At 41.8% G+C, this 23,594-nt stretch overlaps 1 protein-coding gene and 1 long non-coding RNA gene across 2 annotated transcripts in view; one reads left to right on the top strand and one right to left on the bottom strand.

Annotated features, from left to right (window-relative positions):
* LOC132540935 (uncharacterized) overlaps positions 1–23,594 on the top strand; it is a 148,371-nt gene that overhangs the window by 41,777 nt on the left and 83,000 nt on the right. The gene's annotated exons all lie outside the window — the stretch shown is intronic.
* LOC132540784 (uncharacterized) lies at positions 6,787–7,614 on the bottom strand. The gene is given in 3 exon segments (XM_060198971.1): positions 6,787–7,029; positions 7,031–7,129; positions 7,189–7,614. Coding segments are annotated over 3 exon segments (465 nt in total). The 5' UTR covers positions 7,374–7,614; the 3' UTR covers positions 6,787–6,848.

Genomic DNA, 23,594 nt, shown 5'->3' with positions numbered 1-23,594 from the left:
AACCCCCTTTCAACTCTTTCCTAATTCCCCTTCTTGCATCTTTGGGTCTGTGGCTATAGATCTTAGCTAGTCTAAGTTTCATCCAGCATTTTCTCTTGCATTGTTTCTTAAGTCCCACCCATGACTGAAGTCACCTGGTATTTGTCCTTCTGTTTGTTTGTTTGCCTCCAGGGTTATCAATGGGACTCAGTGCTGGCACTACGAATCATGGCACTACGAGCCATCTATGCTAAATTGTATCTTGCGGACGTTTACCATACGGCCTCTTCGACTTTCTACGACTCCATTACTATTGGAACTATTCAGCTTGTCAACGTATATAAGCCTCCCAGTGCCTCATGGGATAACGAGGTCCTGCCTAGCCCGAATCACCAGCCATTTACGTTGGAGACTTTAATAGTCATCACCAAGACATTGGGATATTCCTCCACTCGTGCTGACGGCTCTATCTTAGCTGACTGGGCTTCAGCGAAATACCTCTCCCTGTTATACGATCCCAAACAGCCAGGCTCTTTTCACAGTGCTAGATGGAATAAAGACTCGTCACCCGACCTGTGCTGGATTAGCACAGTCAACGGCCAAGCCTTTCCCGCTACGAGACAAGTTCTCAAGATCTTCCTCTTCCCGTATAGTCATCACCACCCAGCTATCATCCACATTGGTCTCCAGCTCCCACTGATTTTGTGCTCGGAGAAACTAAGATGGAACTTTCGGAAAGCAAACTGGCGTCTGTTCAGTGATCTTACCAACAAATCTATTCCTGCAATTCCAATTAACTCTATCCCCTCTGAAGATTCCTACAGGTGCTTCCGCCAAGCCATCTTCAAAGCAGCTTCCCAAGCTATTCCTCGTGGGAAACGTGCTAACTATATGCCTTGTCTTGATGCTGAATGCGAGCAACTACTAAAGCAGCATGATGAGTCGGGCGACCCAGATGTGGCCGACCATCTCATTGCCTCCCTGGATGCAGCACACCAAGCCTGCTGGCAACAACTCACGGAAAGTCTGAACTTCACCCACTCAAGTAGGAAGGCCTGGAAGCTTCTTCATAATCTGGGTGCCGGTAGCCAACCCTCTCCCGTCTCCCATCCTCCCGTATCTCCAAACTCAGTGGCCAGTCACCTAACTCAAGTTGGACATGCTAAGATCGACCCAGTCTGGAAAAGAGAAACTTCCCATGAGTGGTCATCCCATTTCCGTTTATCTTGTCCATCTCCAAAACTCTCTCCCTTTACACTGTCTGAAATGGAAGATGCTTTGAAGAGGGTTAAACCGGGAACAGCTGCTGGCTATGATAACATCACCCCAGAACTCATTCTTAACTTGGGCCCCGCGGCAAAGAAGTGGCTCACTACATTCCTGTCCCACATCTTGGAATCCGAATCTATGCCCAAAATTTGGCGTCGTGTGAAGATAATAGCAGTTTTGAAACCAAAGAAAGACCCAACACTGGCCGCCGGCTATAGACCAATTTCTCTCCTCTCCGTGTGTTACAAACTCCTTGAGAGGCTGCTTCTGTCACGTATTTCTCCTCTTACAGAGAAATTCCTATCACCCGCCCAAGCTGGTTTCCACCCAGGAAGATCTACCTGCGAACAAGCCCTGGCCCTCTCAACTTACATTGAAAATGGATTCCAGAAGAATTTAAAGACGGGTGCTGTCTTTGTTGATCTCACAGCAGTCTATGACACGGTCTGGCACCGTGGTCTCCTAGTCAAGATCTCAAGATGCCTGCCTCCATGGGTGGCCAACACTATATCGTTTCTTCTCCAAAACAGAAGATTCCGGGTGCATCTGGGTGACAAGTCTAGCAGATGGAGACTTGTCTCAAGTGGCCTCCCCCAGGGCTCTGTTCTGGCTCCTACACTATTTAATATTTACATCAATGACCTCCCCGAAACTTCTTCAAGGAAGTTCATCTACGCCGATGACATCTGCTGTGCAACTCAGGCATCCAAGTTCGACATCCTCGAGGAAACACTCACAAAAGACATGTCTCTGATATCTGCAAAAACGGTATCATCTGTTTTCCATCTACACCATGCCTCGGCCTCGCATGAGCTTAATGTGCAGCTTGGCGATACGAGAATCCAGCATGAAGCCCAGCCAGTCTATCTTGGCGTTACTCTCGATCGCACCCTGTCATTTCACAAACATCTCATAAAAACTGCAGCAAAGGTGGGCGCGAGGAATAACATCATTGAAAGACTGACCAGCTCCTCATGGGGCACGAGCGCTTCCACACTGCGATCATCCTCTCTGGCATTATGCTATTCCACTGCAGAATACTGTGCCCCAGTATGGTTCCGTAGCCCCCATGTCCACTTGGTCGATTCCAAATTATATTCCTCCATGAGGATAATTTCTGGAACCATCCGTTCCACCCCGGTTCCATGGCTGCCAGTTCTTAGCAACATTGCCCCGCCAGATATTCGTCGGGATGCGGCATCATCTAAGTTCATTTCCCACGTCTACGCTCGACCGGACCTGCCAATATACGCGGATATCTCCGCCCACCCTGTCCAACGCTTGACATCTCGTCACCCAATCTGGTCCCCTACGCCTACACTGAACTTCTCTGTTCCAGACTCTTGGAAACAGAGTTGGCAGGCAGCTGAGGTAAAGAACAAACACCTCATCACAGACCCCTGCGAGCGTCAACCCGGCTTTGACCTAGCACGTTATGATTGGGCCCTCCTCAATCGCTATGGAACAGGCCATGGCCGGTGCGCCGCTATGTTCCATCGCTGGGGAGCAAGAGACGACCCGAACTGCCCCTGTGGCTCCAGGCAGACTATGACCCACGTAGTCAACGACTGCCACCTCTCCAGATTCAAAGGAGGTCTTGAAACTTTACATCAGGCTCAACCTGACGCTGTTGACTGGCTACGGAAGAAGGGCAAACGCTAGAAGAAGAAGTGCTGGCACTATGAATCACTGCTCCTGGAGGCCTTTTTCATATATATATATATATTTGGACAAAGAGAAGTTGAGAGAGGAGAGGAAGATAGAGAGGGGGAGAGAAAGATAGACACCTGCAGACCTGCTTCACCACTTATAAAGTGACCCCCCCCCCACCTGCAGGTGGGGAGTTGGGGACTCAAACCAGGGTCCTTGCACAGGTCCTTGTGCTTTATACTATGTGTGCTTAACCTTGTGCACTACTAATCGGCCCTCTCTCCTTCTGATTTAACTCATTTTACTTGATTCCTTCAAGTTCCATGTAAGATGTAGCAAATGAGAATGTTTCATCATTTCTTACAGCTGAGTAGTATTCCATTATGTGTATGTATGACAACTTTTTTTTGCCTCCAGGGTTATTGCCGGGGCTCGGTGCCTGCACCAAGAATCCACTGCTCCTGGAGACCATTTTTCCCCCTTTTGTTGCCCTTGTTGTTTTATCATTGTTGTGGTTATTACTATTGTTGTTGTTGTTGCTGTCGTTGGATAGGACAGAAAAAAATCGAGAGAGGAAGGGAAGACAGAGAGAGGAGAGAAAGATAGACACCTGCAGACTTGCTTCACCACTTGTGAAGTGACTCCCCTGAAGGTGGAGAGGGGGCTCGAACCGGTATCCTTACACTGTTCCTTGCACTTTGTGCGCTTAACCCTCCGCGCAATCGCCCGACTGACAACTTTCTTAGTTGCTGCTCTCATGTTGGACATTTGGCTTGCTTCCCCACTTTGGCTATTGCAAAGAGTGTTGCTATTAACATAAGGCATAAGTATGTATAGATCTCCTCATATGTGGTTTTCTTTTTTTTCTGTTGTTTTCCTTTGGATAGATCTCTAGGAAAGGAACTGCCAATTGTATGATAGGTCCATATCCAATATTCTAAATAAACTTCAGACTATTTTCCACAGAGGTTGAACCAATTTACATTCCCATCAACAGTGTAGAAAGTTCCTTCCCACCCTCCTACCCACATCCATGTTATCACTAGTTATTTCTGTCCCTTTGAATGCATAACATTCTCACAGGTTATGAGATGGTATCTCATACTGATTTCCACTTCTACGGTAATCAGTGACTTGGAGTATTTTTTTCATGTCTGTTGGCCATCTGATTATTTTGTTGTTATTGCTAGGACTTCACAGATGCAGGTAGACTTTTTCAGAGAGAGAGAGAGATGGAAAGATATCTTAGCACTGAAACTTTCTTCAGTGTGGTGGGGGCTAGCTCAAAACTGGGTCTTGTACATGACAAAGCAGATGCCTGTCAACCACTTGACTATCTTCTTTGTTGAAGATTTTGCTCATACTTTCTTCCCATCTTTAATAGGGTTGCTGAGGGGTTTTTTTTGTTTGTTTGTTTTTACCAAAGCACTGCTCATTCTGGTTTACGGTGGTGCAGGGGATTGAACCTGAGACTTTGGAGCCTCAGACATGAGAGTCTCTTTGTATAATCATCATACTATCTACCCCCAAAGTTTTGTGAGTTCTTTATGTATTTTGGTTACCAGTTATTTTTCTGGTGTATAGGGCTTTTTGTTTTTTAAAACATTAAGTCTCTGTCAAAAATGTATTTCTTATTTTAAGGTACAGTATTGAAGGACAAGATACAAGAAATTTTACATGAAAAAACTTGACAAAAGTTTTTCAATTAAAGTATTATAACACTCACACTTGAAACAGAAAAGAAACAAAATTGCAAATAAAAATGTTTATGGACCAAAATAAAAACCCTGTGGTGAGGGGTAGACATGCAGCTTCCTGGGCCAGTGGGGGGTGGGAGTGGGTGGGAGGGATGGGTCACAGTCTTTTGGTGGTGGGAATGGTGTTTATGTACACTCCTAGCAAAATGTAGACATATAAATCAGTAATTAATTAATATGAGAGGGGGAAAATCAATTGTATGTCTCAAAGTTTTTCAAAACACAAACTGAATCTTTTTAATATATAGGCTGTGTATTTGATATGCGGACTCTCTCAAAAGCCTACACCAAGTAGATTAGAAGCATCCAATAGCACAGCTATATACAAGATACTGGGTACTTTACAGCAAACCATAACAAAAGGACTTTTCAAAGTTAACCCAATTACCAAATAATGTGATGATAACATTAACTATCGATTGTCTTTTTGAACCCTAAGACAGCAGGAACCTCACATCTCCACTATAGAGCCCCTACTTCCCCCAGTCCTGGAACCCTTGGATAGGGCCCACTTTCCCGTATGCCTCTCCCAATCCAAACCAAATAATATTGCATCCGCCGATAACAACCTAACCAACACAACGATTGCCACCTCAACATGCTTCACCTCAGACTGTGTCCAGAGACTTCACGTGTGGAATGACAACCCTTCAGCTTCATTACTCGGGTGAGACCTTTCCTTTTATAGTACACTCTAATTTCATCTCAGGTGGTTCACTTTCTAACAAAGTCCCATAACCTAGATATACACCAGTTTCTGTGAGAGAGAGCTTATGTCCACAAGTATCCATAAACTACTGCAAAATATATACCTGAAAGCAGAAGTACATTAGAGTTTGCAGTGAGTACCTCCCTAACACTTCCTCTCCACTATTTCAAGCTTTGGGCCCATGATTGCTCAACAATTTGTTTGGCCTCGTATGTTAACTCTCTTTTCAATCACCAGGTTCCAGATGCCACCAGGATGCTGGCCAGGCTTCCCTGGATTGAAGACCCCACCAATGTGTCCTGGAGCTCAGCTTCCCCAGAGACACACCCTACTAGGGAAAGAGAGAGGCAGACTGGGAGTATGGACCGACCAGTCAACGCCCATGTTCAGCGGGGAAGCAATTACAAAAGCCAGACCTTCTACCTTCTGCAACCCTCAATGACCCTGGGTCCATGCTCCCAGAGGGATAGAGAATGGGAAAGCTATCAGGGGAGGGGGTGGGTTATGGAGATTGGGTGGTGGGAATTGTGTGGAGTTGTACCCCTCCTACCTTATGGTTTTGTTAATTAATCCTTTCTTAAATAAAAATAAAAATTAAAAATAATAAAAAAATGTTTATGGATTCCCCAAACATAAATAAATGAAATGGTATTTAGGCAGTAGGGCTCATGCTGATGGCTAGCAGGAAGTAACAGTGTAATCTACCAGGAAATTTTGTGAATGTACAAATAACAAGCCCAAGTGTGGACTGCAGCAATTTAATCACCACTGCCATTTACCTTACTTCCAAAATAAAGCCTTGATTAAACGATTCATGTCCTATATTATTCACACCTTTACTTTAGAGTGAGGAACTATATACAACAAATGAATTTATTTTCACCATAGGGATAACATATTGTACCTCTCTGCCAATGTTACTTGAAAACCTTCCATGTCAAAACAATTTGACAGCAGATATAAAAAATTCAATAAATATGCAATGATCTTTCATTACAGTCTTTAAAGACACATGTTAATTCATGCTGTTAACCATTGGATCACAGTGCATAGAATCCACATCGATCCAAGCAGCTGGGGTGACTTTCAAAGTAATGTTGAATCCCTCACTTTATTTATAATCCCACTGTAACCAATAAGTTCATTTCGTAGGCCCTATCATGCATTAATCATTGAATGGCACGACTTAATGAAAATGTTTCCTGTTACCAGGTCCATTGCTGGCAATGAACATTCCAAAACCGCCAAGGAAATCACTGTTATTGCACGATACATGAGGACCTGGAACTTTTCCAAAAGCTTACAAAAATAAAAAAAAATGGAATCATATTTGACATATCCTGACACCTGCATTAATACTGCATGACTAGGAAAAAGCATGTCAGTTGTCTGGACTGAACCAGCGATCAACATGCGCCCAGAATGCAGACGAGTAGAAATGCAGTAAAAGGAAGTAGTCTACATTGCCTATAGGTCACTTCCAGTCAAAGGTTAAAGTTCAAAGACTGAATGGTCAAAGTGCTCATTTTCTCAGTAGGACTGTCTTCTGATAGGAGGATGGTAACAGTGGCATCAACAAGTATCATCATGATACTACCATTTTGTTTTCTTTGAGTTCTTGTTACATGTTCAAACATAAAATGAATTATCTGATGGTCGTCTCTGAGGAGAGTCAAAAGGATATCTACTACTAAATTTAAATAAAAGTTGAAATGTTTCCCCTTCATATAAGGTACCTGGTACACCTTCCATGTCTACAGTCCACCTGGTTGAGTGGATATGTTATAATACACAAGGACTGAGATTCAAGTCCAATATTCCCACTGTGTAATTGAATTCTGAACACTCTTTTCATTTAACGTCATCCCAGGAGGTGGGTCATTTTGAAAAGCCAACAGTTCTTTCTGCAACCGTTTCTGCATAGACGCCATGATGGAGGTTTTTTTTTTTTTATGGTTCCTATTACTGTGCAGAAATTTTAGTTTGCTCTGATGCTTCGCCATGTGCATGACCCAAGTTCAAGCTTGGCCCCACCACACTGAAGGAAGTGTCAGTGCTGTGGTGTCTTTCACTCTTTCTTGCTGCCTCTGTCTCTATCTAAAAAGAGAGGGAGAGGGAGAGGAAGAGAGAGTGAGAGAGAGAAAGAGAGAGGAAGGCAAAGTAATATGTTTTTATTTATTTATTTATTCCCTTTTGTTGCCCTTGTTGTTTTTTATTGTTGTAGTTATTATTGTTGATATGATTATTGGATAGGAGAGAGAGAAATGGAGAGAGGAGGGGAAGACAGAGAGGAGGAGAGAAAGATAGACACCTGCAGGCCTGCTTCACTGCCTGTGAAGCGACTCCCCTGCAGGTGGGGAGCTGGGAGCTTGAAACGGGACCCTCATGCAGGTCCTTGTGCTTTGTGCCACCTGCGCTTAACCCGCTGCACTACCGCCCAACTCCCACTAATTAATGTTATGATGAAGTGGATTTTATTCCTGAAATCCAAATATGTTTTAGTACTTGGACATAAATATTATATGCTACATTAATAAATAAAATAATGAAAATTATACTGTCACCATAGAAGCTGAGAAAGCCTTTAAATAATTTGTGTATCTATCACAAAAACTTTCAAAATATATAAGAATTAAATACTTTCTTAACATGGTAGAATATTTATTTATTTTGCACCTAAAGTTAGCTTCCTATTTAATGGACAAATGCTATAGGCAATAATCTAGTATTGGAAATAAGACAAGGGTATGCCTATGTTTGTCTGCTGTCTATAGCAGAAAAAAAAAGTCTTTTTGTTCTATCTGGATAGACTTTTGCCTAGAAATAACAATACAAAATATTACAACTGCTTTTTTTTTAAATCCAAGATGACTACCATATGTTCTTTTTCATAACTTCTTTAAAAAATTTTTTTTTAAATATTTATTTATTCCGTTTTGTTGCCCTTGTTTTTTTTGTTGTTGTTGTTATAGTTACTACTATTGTTGTTACTGATGTCATTGTTGTTGGATAGGACAGAGAGAAATGGAGAGAGGAGGGGAAGACAGAGAGGGGGAGAGAAAGACACTGCAGACCTGCTTCACTGCCTGTGAAGGGACTCCCCTGCAGGTGGGTAGCCAGGAGCTCCAACCAGGATCCTTACGCTGGTCCTTGCGCTTTGCACCACGTGCACTTAACCCACTGTGCTACCGCCGACTCCCTTGTAACTTCTATAGATGTGAACTGCTACTACCAAATGTACTCAAAGCACAGGGCAATACAATTGGCAAGGTAAGTCATTTTAAGGCATATGGCTGGAGAAGAAAAATGTAAAGCTTTATTTACATGAGGGGACCAGGAGGTGATGCACCAGGTTAAGTGCATGTATTACCATGCACAAGGACCAAGGCTCAAGTCCCTTGTCCCCACCTGCAGGGGGAAGCTTCACACGTGGTAGAGAGCAGTGCTTTAAGTCTTTCCACCCTCTTGGCTTCTGTCTGTCTATAATAATAAATAATTTTAAATATATATTTTTGAAAAGCTATATTTACATGTGATATGACAGCATGCCCGGAAATGACCAGAAAAACCAATGATAAAAATATCTTTTTTTTATTTCTTTATTGGGGAATTAATGTTTTACATTCAACAGCAAATACAATAGTTTGTACATGTATAACATTCCCCAGTTTCCCATATAACAATACAACCCCCACTAGGTCCTCTGTCATCCTTCTTGGACCTGTATTCTCCTCACCCACCCACCCCACCCCAGAGTCTTTTACTTTGGTGCAATATGCCAATTCCATTCCAGGTTCTACTTGTATTTTTTGGTTGTTTTTTTTTTACCTTGTTTTCAACTTCTGCCTGAGAGTGAGATCATCCAGTATTCATTCTTCTGTTTCTTACTGATTTCACTTAACGTGAATTTTTCAAGGTCCATCCAAGATCAGCTGAAAATGGTGAAGTCACTATTTTCAACAGCTGAGTAGTATTCCATTGTGTATATAGACCACAACTTGCTCAGCCACTCATCTGTTGTTGGACACCTGGGTTGCTTCCAGGTTTTTGCTATTACAAATTGTGCTGCTAAGAACATATGTGTAGGGAGTCAGACTGTAGCGCAGCGGGTTAAGTGCAGGTGGCGCAAAGCACAAGGACCGGCATAAGGATCCTGGTTCGAACCCCGGATCCCCACCTGCAGGGGAGTCGCTTCACAAGCGGCGAAGCAGGTCTGCAGGTGTCTATCTTTCTCTCCTCCTCTCTGTCTTCCCCTCCTCTCTCCATTTCTCTCTGTCCTATCCAACAACGACGACAACAACAATAATAACTACAACAATAAAACAACAAGGGCAACAAAAGGGAATAAATAAATAAAATAAATATTTTAAAAAAAAAGAAGAAGAAGACGAACAAAGCAGGGCTGGGTGGTAGCGCAGCGGGTTAAGTGCACATGGCGCAAAGCGCAAGGACCTGCACAAGGATTCTGGTTCAAGCCTCTGGCTCCCCACCTGTAGGGGAGTCACTTCGCAAGCGGTGAAGCAGGTCTGCAGGTATCTATCTTTCTCTTCCCCCTCTGTCTCCCTTCCTCTCTTGATTTCTCTTTGTCCTGTCCAGCAACAACAACTATAATAACAACCACAACAAGGGCAACAAGGGTAACAAAATGGGAAAAATAGCCTCCAGGAGCAGTGGATTCATAGTGCAGGCACCGAGCCCCTGTGATAACCGTGGAGGCAAAAAAGAAAAAAAAAAAAAAAAAGAACAATAAGATAAAACATAAGGTAAGATTTGTACTAGGTGTGGTGTATTGCACCAAAGCAAAGGACTGGAGAAGGAGGTGAAAGGAAGGACAAGATGAAGGGACACTGAAGTTCTGTTTTGTCACCTAGACACCAGTCAAGGTGAGATAAGAGGTTGTGTTTATGTGTTAAAGAATATACTGTAAACCACTAATCCCCAATTAAAAATAAAGCACAACAAGGGCGGGGTGGTGACCCATCTGGTTGAGCGCACATGTTACAAGGTGCAAGGACCCAGGTTCGAGCCCCTAGTCCCCACCTGCAGGGGAAAAGCTTCACAAGTGGTGAAGCTATCTCTCTTCCTATCTATCTTCCCCTCCCCTCTCCATTTCTGTATCTAGCACATAAATAAAGATAATAACAAAATTGTTTTAAAAAGATACCTAAAGGTAAAAAGCTGAGGGTAGTGGAGGGACATTTAAAATATGTCTCCCTAGTTGAAGCCCCTGGCTCCCCACCTGCAGGGGGGTCGCAAGTGAAGCAGGTCTGCAAGCAGTGAAGCAGGTCTGCAAGTGTCTATCTTTCTCTTCCCCCTCTGTCTTCTCCTCCTCTCTCAATTTCTCTCTGTCCTATCCAACAACAACAACAGCTATAACAACAATAACAACTACAACAAGGGCAACAAAGTGGGAAAAATGGTCTCCAGGAGCAGTGGATTCATAGTGCAAGCACTGAGCGCCAGCATAACCCTGGAGGGAAAAAAAAAAACATATCTTATAACATGGCCTCATCATCTGCAAATCTGCAGAACCCCTCAGGGAGAAACTCTTGACTCAAAGTCATATTAAAAGCAAATTTCAGCATGCACTTAATAGAGACACTATTGCAATGAAATGCAGATTTGCTTTTAATATGTATTTATTGTGCTGTTATAACGTCTTTATTATTTCTTCTTTTGTTTTTAATTTCTTTATTGGGGGATTAATGTTTTACATTCAACAGTAAATACAATTGTTTGCACATGCATAACATTTCTCAGTTTTCCACATAAAAATACAACCCCCACTAGGTCCTCTGTCATCCTTTTTGGACCTGTACTCCCCTGCCCACCCACCCCAGAGTCTTTTACCTTGTGCAGTACACCAACTCCAGTTCAGGTTCTACTTGTTTTCTCTTCTGATCTTGTCTTTTAACTTCTGCCTGAGAGTGAGATCATCCCATATTCATCCTTCTGTTTCTGACTTATTTCACTTAACATGATTTCTTCAAGCTCCATCCAAGATGGGCTGAAAATGGTGAAGTCACTGTTTTTTATAGCTGAGTAGTATTGCATTGTGTATATAGACCACAACTTGCTCAGCCACTCATCTGTTGTTGGACACCTGGGTTGCTTCCAGGTTTTGGCTATTACAAATTGTGCTGCTAAGAACATAGGTATGCACAGATCTTTTTGGATGGGTTCCTTAGGATATATCCCCAGGAGAGGAATTGCAGGATCATAGGGTAATTCCATTTCTAGCCTTCTGAGAGTTCTCCAGACTGCTCTCCACAGAGGCTGGACCAATTTACATTCTCACCAGCAGTGTAGGAGGGTTCCTTTGACCCCAAAACCTCTCCAGCATTTGCTGCTGTTACCTTTTCTGATGTATGAAATTCTCACAGGAGTGAAGTGGTATCTCATTGCTGTCTTTATTTGCATTTCTCTGACAATCAGAGACTTGGAGCATTTTTTCATGTGTTTCTCGGCCTTTTGGATCTCTTCTGTGGTGAATATTCTGTCCATGTCCTCTCCTCATTTTTGGACGAGGTCATTTGTTTTCTTGTTGAGTTTGGCAAGCTCTTTATATATGTTGGTTATTAAACTCTTGTCTGATGTATGGCATGTAAAGATCTTCTCCTATTCCTGTGAGGGGTCTCTTGGTTTGGGTTGTGGTTTCTTTTGCTGTGAAGAAGCTTTTTAATTTGATGTAGTCCCATAGGTTTATACTTGCCTTAGTCTTCTTTGTAATTGGATTCATTTCACTGAAGATGCTTTTAAAATGTATGCGGAAAAGAGTTCTGCCAATATTTTCCTCTAAGTATCTGATAGTTTCTGGTCTAACATCCAAGTCCTTGATCCACCTGGAATTTACTTTTGTATTTGGTGAAAGATAGTGCTTCAGTTACATTCTTCTGTATGTTTCAATCCATTTTTTCCAACACCATTTGTTGAAGAGACTCTGCTTTCCCCATTTAATAGTCTGGGCTCCTTTGTCAAAGATTAGATGTCCATAGGTGTGGGGTATTATTTCTTATAAAATACAATCTGATCTAAAACAAAGCAAACCAAGACACACAAAACAAAACATAACAAGTCCAAACAAACTAAAGATCTAAATAAATGGAATGATATCTCATGGTTGTGTATAGTTAACTGTAACAACAACCCCTAAAGTGATGTACAAATCCAATGTGATCCCTGCCAGAATCTCAGCTAATTTCAAGAAATTGACAAGCTGGAAATTGTCAGTCCTGCTGGCATTTGCCAACACTACCACATATGGTCTACAACTTGTATGGAAACACCAGCATAGAAACAAGCTTGGACCGTAGATTAACTACAAAAGCTTTAGAATCTAGGCAGTGAGGATATAGATTTTCACAGGAAAGGTAAAGATTTTCTTCTTACTGGATCTAATACCACCCACCACAACCACCCCAACTACTGGATTGCCTCTGCTCTGCCCCTCTGCACAGACCAGTCTTGCCTTTTACCTTCCACTATGCTGCCTCCATTGCTACCACCCAGCCCGGTCCAGCCAGACCCCTGTCACGACTACCATGCTTCCACTACCTCTCTCAAAATCACCACAACATACTTCTAAGTAGCATAAAATTATTTAATATATACATATTAAAGCCCAGATACAGGAAAAGAACAATTACACATCAAACTTCTACTCTATGAAAGCTACACAAGTCTTAGGGGTATGAACAAAGGTCATTCAAAGAGTCAGGAGGGTCAGAAAAAAAAGCTCACTTGGGTAGTGTTCCTGCTTTGTCATAAGCCAAGAAAGACGTGGTTTTGAGCCTGGTCCCCCAGCACTGAAGGGACCTTTTATGCTATGATTTCTTTTTCTCTTTCTGCTTCTCTTTCCTGCTCTTTCTGGAAGGGGAAAGGACGAAAGAGAGAGAGAATGAGGGAAAGAAAGAAAGAAAAGAAGGAAGAAAAGTCAAGAATGTTACTTTCAGGAAATAAATGATCTCAGTTTGGCATGTGCTCATTTGCAAATGTCAGTGATGTAACTTATTTTCAGTATTCATTCATGTTATGATTTCTAATTAGAGAATTAAACTTAATATTGAATGTAAAAATGAATGTTACTTTAGATCAGACATTTCCACAGAGGTTCTTTTGAATGACAGATACAGGTTAGCAAAGGAGACAAACCTTCAGGGGATGAGCTATTGGTTTACACATACAAGACTTAAAAATAAATGTAGTGGGAGTCAGGCGGTAGCACAGCGGGTTCAGCGCTCGTGGTGCAAAGCGCAAGGACCGGCGTAAGGATTCCGGTTCTAGCAACCAGCTCTCCACCTGTAGGGGAGTCCCTTTACAAGCGGTGAAGCAGGTCTGCAGGTGTCTTTCTCTCCTCTCTGTCTTCCTCTCCTCTCTCCATTTCTCTCTGTCCTAACAACGATGACATCAATAACAACATCAATAACAACAATAATAACTACAACAACAATGAAAAACAATAAGGGTAACAAAAGGGAAAAATAAATATTTAAAAAAATAAAATAAATATATTACTCTAGAATGGACAAATTCATGGATTCAGCAAGTTTAGTGGTTAGAAGGACCTAGAGAAGGAGGGGGGAGGGGGACGAGGGAGTAACTGCTCCGTAAGTACCGTGTCTCCTTAAAATGATGAAATAGGGGGTCGCTGGTAGCGCATTGGGTTAAGCACATGTGGCACAAAGCACAAGGACTGGGTAGGGATTCTGTTTCGAGCCCCATGCTCCCCACCTGTAGGGGGGTGGCTTCACAAGCGGTGAAGCAGATCTGCAGGTGTCTTTCTCTCCCCTCTCTGTCTTCCTCTCCTCTCTCCATTTCTCTCTCTTCTATCCAACAACAACGACAGCAATAACAACAACAACAATAATAAGCATAACAACAATAAAATAACAAGGGCAACAAAAAGGGGAAAAATTAGTCTCCAGGAGCAGTGGATTCATGATGCAGGCACTGAGCTCCAGCAATATCCTGGAGGCAAAAATAAATAAATAAATAAATAAATAAAATGAAAATGTTCTGGAACTAGAGTCTACAGCATGGTGAATATCTTAAATCCCACTAAATAGTTCACTATGAAATGATGAAAACAATACATTTTGTGTGATTTGTATTTTATTTCCAAAACAAGTAGTCTTATTACAAAACAGTAATTTTTGATCCTAGAATTTTCATCCAATAAAATAAGAGGAAATTGAACTCCTCAGCAATCCCATTGTGCTGCTGTCTGGGTGACTACTCTGTAGGCAATATTCTTACTAGTGTAATTATTTTCCTATAACAGAAAATAGAAAACCTTATATTTTCTGGAAGGAGGACAGAAATGTAGATGGGCCTCTGAGAAGGCATAAGGCCTTGGGAACTTAAAGGTCATTGAAAGTTCAGGAGGTGTGTTTCTCTGGGTTTCCCCTCTGTGGACTCTGGGGGTCAGATTTCATCTTTTCTCTTTGATGATCTTTCTTCACTATCTGCATGTAGTTTGCTGCCCCCTCTCAAAGCAGGATCTGACTAAATTTGTAGTAGGGCACCCAGGTAAAAACACTGGGTTGAGCGTGAGGGTGGATGTTCAGCTTCATGGGGTGGGGGGGTAGGGGGTAGGTGGGTGGAATGGGACACAGTCTTTTGTGGTGGGAATGGTGTTTATGTACACTCCAACTAATTTGTAGTCATATAAATGACTAAGTAGTATGAGGGGAAAAACTGATTGTCTCAAACTTTTTAAAGCACAGACTGAGTCTTTAATACATAGGATGAGTCTTTGTTATGTTGACTCTCTTAAAAACAGAAGTAACCAGTGGTATAGCTATATACAAATAATGTCAAAGGACATAAAATATGGTGATGGTGTGTATGATACAGCAAATCCTTACAAAGGGATATTTCAAAGTTAACCCAATTGCCAAACAATGTGATTATAGCAATAACTACCTATTGTCTTCTTTTTTTTTTTTAATTCATTCATTTATTTATTCCAAAAAGGAGACACTAACAAAACCGTAGGATAGGAGGGGTACAGCTCCACACAATTCCCACCACCAGATCTCTGTATCCCATCCCCTCCCCTGATAGCTTTTCCATTCTCTATCCCTCTGGGAGTATGGAACCAAGGTCATTGTGGGTTAGCTATTGTCTTCTTAAACCCTAAGGCAGCAGGAACCTCCCACTTCCACTATAGAGCCTTTATTTCCCCCAGTCCTGGAACCTCTGGGGCTCACTTTCCTTCATGCTGCTCTCTATTCATACCAAGTGATATTGCCTCCGCCGATCCCAACCTAATCAATGCAACGAGTACCACCTTAGCAAGCTTCACTTCAGATTGTATCCAGAGACTTCAGGCATGTAATGCCAACCCTTCAACCTCATTACTTGGGTGAGACCTTTCCATTCATAGTATTCTCAAATTACATTCCAGGAGGTTCACTTCCTAACAAAATTCCAAAACCTAGATATAGAACAGGTCCTGTAAGATAGAGCATATGTTCACATGTATCCATAAATTAGGGCAAAATATATACCTGAAAGCAAAAATACACAATAGTCTGTAGTGAGTCAGTATCAAGTTCCTAATGAAATAGTGTCTACTTAGACTTAGATACCCTCCTCACCTACAGTTTTCTCACTCACTCCAAAGCTAACCTTATCAAAGCAAGGACTGTAAAAGCTGAATAAGGGCAAGAGACTGGCATACTTTAACGATGACTCTTTAGTCACTATCAGGTCATTCCACCAGCTGGGGCCCTAATTGGGGAGTCTTGAGATTCCCAAAAAGACTTGATGGGCCTAGCCCTCGAATAAATCCCTCTCTTCATTGTTACTGGTCATTCCTATGAGGAACAACACAATAGACCCCTCTGAGGGCCCCCATAGGACCTTGCCCTCAACTTGGATCAACAATGGTAGAGAATGTTCCATCCTCTGAAGGGAGGCTGGACAACATACTCTGTGTTACACCTGAGGAAGATGGGTCGATATTGGGATAGCATGGAATGTTCCTACTCATGACCACAGAATGTGAGCTCAGATCTAGAGGAATGCAGAGGTCAATACAAGCTCCTAAGCTAATTATGGGCCCAAGATCACATCAGATTGATGGGGACAGTCAACAATATTTATACCCCTTCCCCATATTAGAGAGCTACTCTCTTCCCTGATCCAGCCTTCTGGTCCTTTTCCAGCCATGACATCATCTCCCCAGACAATAACTTGGATCCACTGGCATATCAGATTTCAGGCTCAGGGGCAAAAAGAAAAAGGAAACAAAACAAAACTAGTATAGCCACAGGCCCTTTGGAATATAATTAAACTATGCCTACTAGCTATCTACAAAATGGAAGACCCCCCCCAACTCTTCATCTGCACTATTCCAGCCTTTAGGTCCATGATTGTCCAACAATTTGATTGGTTTTGTATATTAACACTCTTGTCAACCAACAGGTTCCAGATGTTAGCAGGATGCTACCAGACTTCCCTGGACAGACAACCCCACCAATGTGTCCTGGAGCTCTGCTTTCCCAGAGCCCTTCCCCACTAGGGAAAGAGAGAGGCAGGCTGGGAGTATGGATCGACCTGCCAACACCCATGTTCAGCGGGGAAGCAATTACAGAAGCCAGACCTTCCACCTTCTGCATCCCACAATGATCTTGGGTCCATACTCCCAGAGGGTTAAAGAATAGGAAAGCTATCAGTGGAGGGGATGGGATACGCAGGTCTAGTGGTGGGAATTGTGCGAAGTTGTACCCCTCTTATCCTATGGTCTTGTCAATGCTTCCTTTTTATAAATAAAAAAAAATTTAAAAAGTGCACTTTTACACATAAAAATGTATAACCTTGGCAGAGTCCTTGCAATGTCTTCACCTACAAATAATATCCAATTTTGTGTGTGAAAGGATAAACTTTGGGTGTGGCTATGGAGTAACAGCAGACTTGTTTTTGTTCTCCCCTATCAACTAGGAAAAGCAACGACAATCACCTGAAAACACAACAAAATACGACCAGGATTTCTTCAGAAACTCACCAAGTTACAGGTGAGTAGACATGTGTGTCTCCTGGATAGAAAGGTGGTGAGGGAGAGATCCCTGTGGCTAAAAGGCCGTATTCAGGATACCTGGAGCCAAACTGGGAGCTTGGCAGCCTAGGCACACCACTTCCAAGGCTAAGTTAAAGAAACAACTGTTAGGGGGGGTCAGGCGGTGGCGCAGTGGGTTAAGCGCATGTGGCTCAAAGCACAAGGATCGGCATAAGGATCCTGGTTCGAACCCCGGCTCCCCACCTGCAGGGGAGTCGTTTCACAGGCGGTGAAGCAGGTCTGCAGGTGTCTATCTTTCGCTCCCCTTCTCTGTCTTCCCCTCCTCTCTCCATTTCTCTCTGTCCTATCCAACAACGAATTGCGTCAACAAGGGCAATAATAATAACCACAACGAAGCTACAACAAGGGCAACAAAAGGGGAAAAAAAATGGCCTCCAGGAGTGGTGGATTCATGGTGCAGGCACTGAGCCCAGCAATAACCCTGGAGGAGGAAAAAAAAAAAAAAAAAAAAGAAACAACTGTTAGAAAAAAAAAGGGGGGGAGAGGGTTGGGTGGTAGTGCAGCGGTTTTAGCACACATGGCGCAAAGCTCAAGGACTGGTGCAAGGACTGGCATAGTGATCCCAGTTCGAACCCCTGGTTCCCCACCTGCAGCGGGAGGCGGGGAGGGGGGGTTGTCGCTGTATAAGCGGTGAATGAAGCAGGTCTGCAGGTGTCTGTCTGTCTCTCCCACTCCCTGTCTCCCCTCCTTTCTCAATTTCTCTCTGTCCTATCCAACAACAACATCAATGGCAACAATAACAAGGACAACAAAGTGGGGGAAAATGGCCACCAGGAGCAGTGTGTTTGTATGTAGTGCAGGCACCAAGCCCCAGCAATAACCCTGGAGGCAAAAAAAAAAAAAAAGAAAGAAAGAAAATCATCTACGCCACAGGTGAGCATAGCCACGTGGTTTGTGGATGAAAAAGGAGTGAAGAAGCCATTCCCAGGACTAAACACAGTGCTCAGGCATGGCTGGCACCAAACTGGGAGATTGGTGGCTAAGGCACGCCATTTCTGGGTCCTAGTATAAGCAACAAAAAAACTGTTAAAAAGGAAAAAAATCACCTAAAAACTCAACCATTTACAATTGTGATGTCTTGAGTTCCCAATGCTGTTGCACCACAGAGGTTGAAATAGCAGCAGGGAGACCAGACACTGACATCAGGGAGACTGTCTGTCCCCCTGGTGACTCAGGATAAAAGTCTCTCCTCCCCCACCAAAATATATCAACAGGGAAATTGAACAGCATCTCCTGCTGGCACAAAAATGAAAGCTGCACTAAAGGGAGACACAGACAGAGATGACAGGCAAAGATCTAGAAAAAGTGACAGAGACAGAGTTCAGAAAACTCATTATGAAATCAACCCAAGAAACTCAAATTAAGGTTCAAGAATTCAGTTATCATTTTACCAAACTTACATAGTGGGGGGAGGGAATCCAAAGAGAACTGCAGGGTCTAAAGGACGCTGGGAATCTGCAGTTCAGGTCTTGAAAGTTCAGTTCAAGGCCTTGGAAGTAGACTTAAATTGGGTAGAAGAGGGAATACCAACTACCACACTCGGTGAATTTAAAACTCTTGGGGGAATTAAAATTTTTTAAAAATACTTATTTATTTATTCCCTTTTGTTGCCCTTGTTTTTTTTTTATTGTTGTAGTTATTATTGTTGTTGTTATTGATGTCATTGTGGTTGGATAGGACAGAAAGAAATGGAGAGAGGAGGGGAAGACAGAGAGGAGGAGAGAAAGATAGACACCTGCAGACCTCCTTCACCGCCTATGAAGCGACTCCCCTGCAGGTGGGAGCCAGCGGCTCGAACCGGGAACCTTACACCGAACCTTATGCTGGTCCGTGAACTTTGCTCCACCTGCCTTATCCCGATGGGCTACCGCCCGACTCCCTTGGGGGAATTTTAAAACCCTCTTAAAAAAATTTTTTTATAGTTATTTTCACTTTTGTTGCCCTTATTTTTTATTGTTGTTGTAGTTATGTTATTGATGTCACTGTTGTTAGATAGGATAGAGAGATATGGAGAGAGGAGGGGAAGACAGAGAGGGGGAGAGAAAGATAGACATCTGTAGACCTGCTTCAACGCCTGTGAAGAGACTCCCCTGCAGGTGGGGAGCCCGGGGATCGAACCGTGATCCTTATGCCGGTCATTGTGCTTAACCCGCTGTGTTACCACCTGACTCCCTAAAACTCTCTTTTTATGTGAAAAAGTTAGAGGCCAGATAGTGGTGCACCAGGTAAATAAGCTGAACATGTCACAGTGTGCAAGGACCCAGGTTCAAGCTCCGAGTCCCCACCTACAAGGGAAAAGCTTCTTGAGAAGTGAAGCAGTGTCTCTCTTTTTCTCTCTCTCTCTCCACTTATCCCTTACTTCTCGATTTCTCTGTGTATCTATCCAAATATAAACAAACAAACAAATAGTTGGCCTGGTGTGGTGAAATTCTGATGACAAAAATTAAATAACACAGAAGCATTTGTATGATGTTCCTTCACCCAAACTAACTTGAAGAGCTTAGCAGATCAAGCAGCCTCCAGCAATCTAATTGACATGGTTTTCAATGTAAAGAAATCTCACTTTATAAATTGATTTTAGGAATCCAGCAAGAAGCTTTTGGAAATCATCAGGAAATACAGTGTCAGGCTACAAAATTAACATTCAAAAGTCAGTGGCATTCCTCTATGCAAACACTAAGTTAGAAGAAATTGAAATCCAGAAATCAATTCATTTTACTATAGCAACAAAAACAATAAAATATCTAGGTATAAACCTAACCAAAGAAGTGAAAGACTTATATACTGAAAATTATGAGTCACTACTCAAGGAAATTGAAAAAGACACAAAGAAGTGGAAAGATATTCCATGTTCATGGGTTGGTAGAATTAACATCATCAAAATGAATATACTACCCAGAGCCATATACACATTTAATGATATCTCCATCAATATCCTAAGCACATTTTTTAGGAGAATAGAAAAATACTACAAATGTTTATCTGGAACCAGAAAAGACCTAGAATTGCCAAAACAATCTTGAGAAAAAAGAACAGAACCGGAGGCATCACATTCCTAGATCTCAAATTGTATTATGGGCCATTGTCATCAAAACTGCTTGGTACTGGAACATGAATAGACACACTGACCAGTGGAATAGAACTGAGAGCCCAAAAGTGAGCCCCCACACCTATGGACATCTCATCTTTGACAAAGGGGCTCAGACTATTAAATGGGGAAAGCAGAGTCTCTTCAACAAATGGTGTTGGAAACAATGGGTTGAAACATGCAGAAGAATGAAACTGAAGCACTATATTTCACCAAATACAAAAGTAAATTCCAAGTGGATCAAGGACTTGGATGTTAGACCAGAAACTATCAGATACTTAGAGGAAAATATTGGCAGAACTCTTTTCCGCATACATTTTAAAAGCATCTTCAGTGAAATGAATCCAATTACAAAGAAGACTAAGGCAAGTATAAACCTATGGGACTACATCAAATTAAAAAGCTTCTTCACATCAAAAGAAACCACTACCCAAACCAAGAGACCCCTCACAGAATGGGAGAAGATCTTTACATGCCATACATCAGATAAGAGTTTAATAACCAACATATATAAAGAGCTTGCCAAACTCAACAACAAGACAACAAATACCTCATCCAAAAATGGGGGGAGGACATGGATAGAATATTCACCATAGAAGAGATCCAACAGGCTGAGAAACACATGAAAAAATGCTCCAAGTCTCTGATTGTCAGAGAAATGCAAATCAAGACAACAATGAGATACCACTTCACTCCTGTGAGAATGTCATACATCAGAAAAGGTAACAGCAGCAAATGCTGGAGAGGGTGTGGGGTCAAAGGAACCCTCCTACACTGCTGGTGGGAATGTAAATTGGTCCAGCCTCTGTGGAGAGCAGTCTGGAGAACTCTCAGAAGGCTAGAAATGGACCTACTCTATGATCCTGCAATTCCTCTCCGGGGATATATTCTAAGGAACCCAACACATTCATCCAAAAAGATCTGTGTACACATATGTTCTTGGCAGCACAACTTGTAATAGCCAAAACCTGGAAGCAACCCAGGTGTCCAACAACAGATGAGTGGCTGAGCAAGTTGTGGTCTATATACACAATGGAATACTACTCAGCTGTAAAAATTGGTGACTTCACCATTTTCAGCCCATTTTGGATGGAGCTTGAAGAAATCATGTTAAGTGAAATAAGTCAGAAACAGAAGGATGAATATGGGATGATCTTACTCTCAGGTAGAAGTTGAAAAACAAGATCAGAAGAAAACAAAAAACAAAAAACACAAGTAGAACCTGAAATGGAATTGGCATATTGCACCAAAGACTCTGGGGTGGGGATGGGTGGGTGGGGAGAATACAGGTCCAAGAAAGATGATAGAGGACCTAATGGGGGTTGTATTGTTATATGGGAAACTGGGGAATGTTATGCATGTATAAACTATTGTATTTACTGTTGAATGTAAAACATTAATTCCCCAATAAAGAAATAAATAAAAAAAAAGAAGTGAGAAGGAGGTGGAGGTAGAGCAAGAGAAGAAGAAAAATAAAGTAAAATAAAGTAAAGAGGAGGAAAGTGATGGGTTGAGTCAAGCTGTGTCAGCAGGAAGATAGCAGGATACAAACCTGACAATAAGAGAAAAACCTATTTAAACCTTCAAGTATCTATGAGAATCATCAATATTTTCATTTCCTTTTGGTTAATGACAAATAAGATGGATAAAATTTTCTACCATATAAAATAAGCTATACCCAGTAAGACACCTGGGGATAGAGAGGCCAATTATGTGAGAGGCACTTCTCATACAAGTCTATGAGAAGAATTGCTACATTTTTTAAAGGAAAAAGATGAAGCTGAAGAAGTGTAGATGCTTTTAAGAGAGTTTGGAATACGGCACCAAAGTAAAAATCTCTGCATGGAGGGTGAGAGTAGATGTTCAGCTTCCTTGGACGGGAGTAGGGGAATCAGGACACAGTCCTTTGGTGATGGGAATGGTGTTGATGTTCATAAAAATGAAATAAAAATAAAAAAGCTCTTTTAAGAAAATAAATTGATTTTAACTTTAAATTTCAAAGTGCACTGAAAGAGGCTGACATTTTATTTTTATAATAATTTTATTTTTTTTGAGGTGACCCTGGCTTATAATAGAAAAATGTTTTATTAATGCAATTTATGGTAGTGGTAATCATTGAATTTGTGGTCACTGGGCCCTTAGTTATGCAGGTTGGTGCTCTAATGGGCTAGTTAATTCTCTGGTCCAGTTTATAGTAAAAAAAAAAATAGTTGGAAAAACAACTGCAATAATACAGTATTTTGAGAATGGTTCGGCTAGTATACAGTGTGCATTGTTGACTATGTCCTGGGTGAAAAATGATATCATAATATGTCTCAATGTTTCAGGCAATTTCCTAAGTTACATTAAAATACAACCAACCAAACAGATCTTCTTTGACCCCAGTTCTGCTCCTGGAATCCCCCTCAGCCCATTTCACACATTCTTGGAATACCTTTCATTCTCTCCTGGCAGAAAGCAAGCTTAGTTGCCAGGGTACTTTGATGCAGAGTCATTTTTAGAAGCAAGAAGTCAGTGCCCTGGTCGTGAATGATTCATTTTGCACTCTGGGGTACGTTATGAATGTTAAACAGTAACTCTTGGTTAATACTTAATCTGCTTAATCATGCTCAAGCCATGATTTGAGTATCTTTGAGACAGGTCAATTTTCTTCTCTTCCTTGAATTTTAAGAATAATAATAAAAGACTATTTCCTTTCCAATCGATTCAGAAGTATATGATACAGTCATTTTATGTGAAATTGTAAAAATGTCTTCTAAATTAATAATTTTAAGCTTTCCACATGAACTTTTTAAGTTGGACTTGATCCTAGAGCCTGAAAAATTTGAAATATGAGAAATAGACCTTAGAAATTTGGGGGTCCCATTTTTCAGTCTTTTTTTTTAAGGTTTTTAAAATTTATTTATTATTGGATAGAGACAGAAATTGAAAGGAAGAGGGATATAGGAAGAGAGACAGAGACACACCTGCAGTCCTGCTTCACCACTCATGAAGCTTACCTCCTGCTGGTGGGGACCAGGGACTTGATTTCAGTCTTTCTTTCTCTCTCTCTCTCTTTTT

The sequence above is a fragment of the Erinaceus europaeus genome, chromosome 10, assembly GCF_950295315.1.
Source record: "Erinaceus europaeus chromosome 10, mEriEur2.1, whole genome shotgun sequence".
NCBI lineage: Eukaryota > Metazoa > Chordata > Mammalia > Eulipotyphla > Erinaceidae > Erinaceus > Erinaceus europaeus.
Note: the sequence above shows the minus strand (reverse complement) of the source record. Positions and strands in the feature narration are given on the sequence as shown.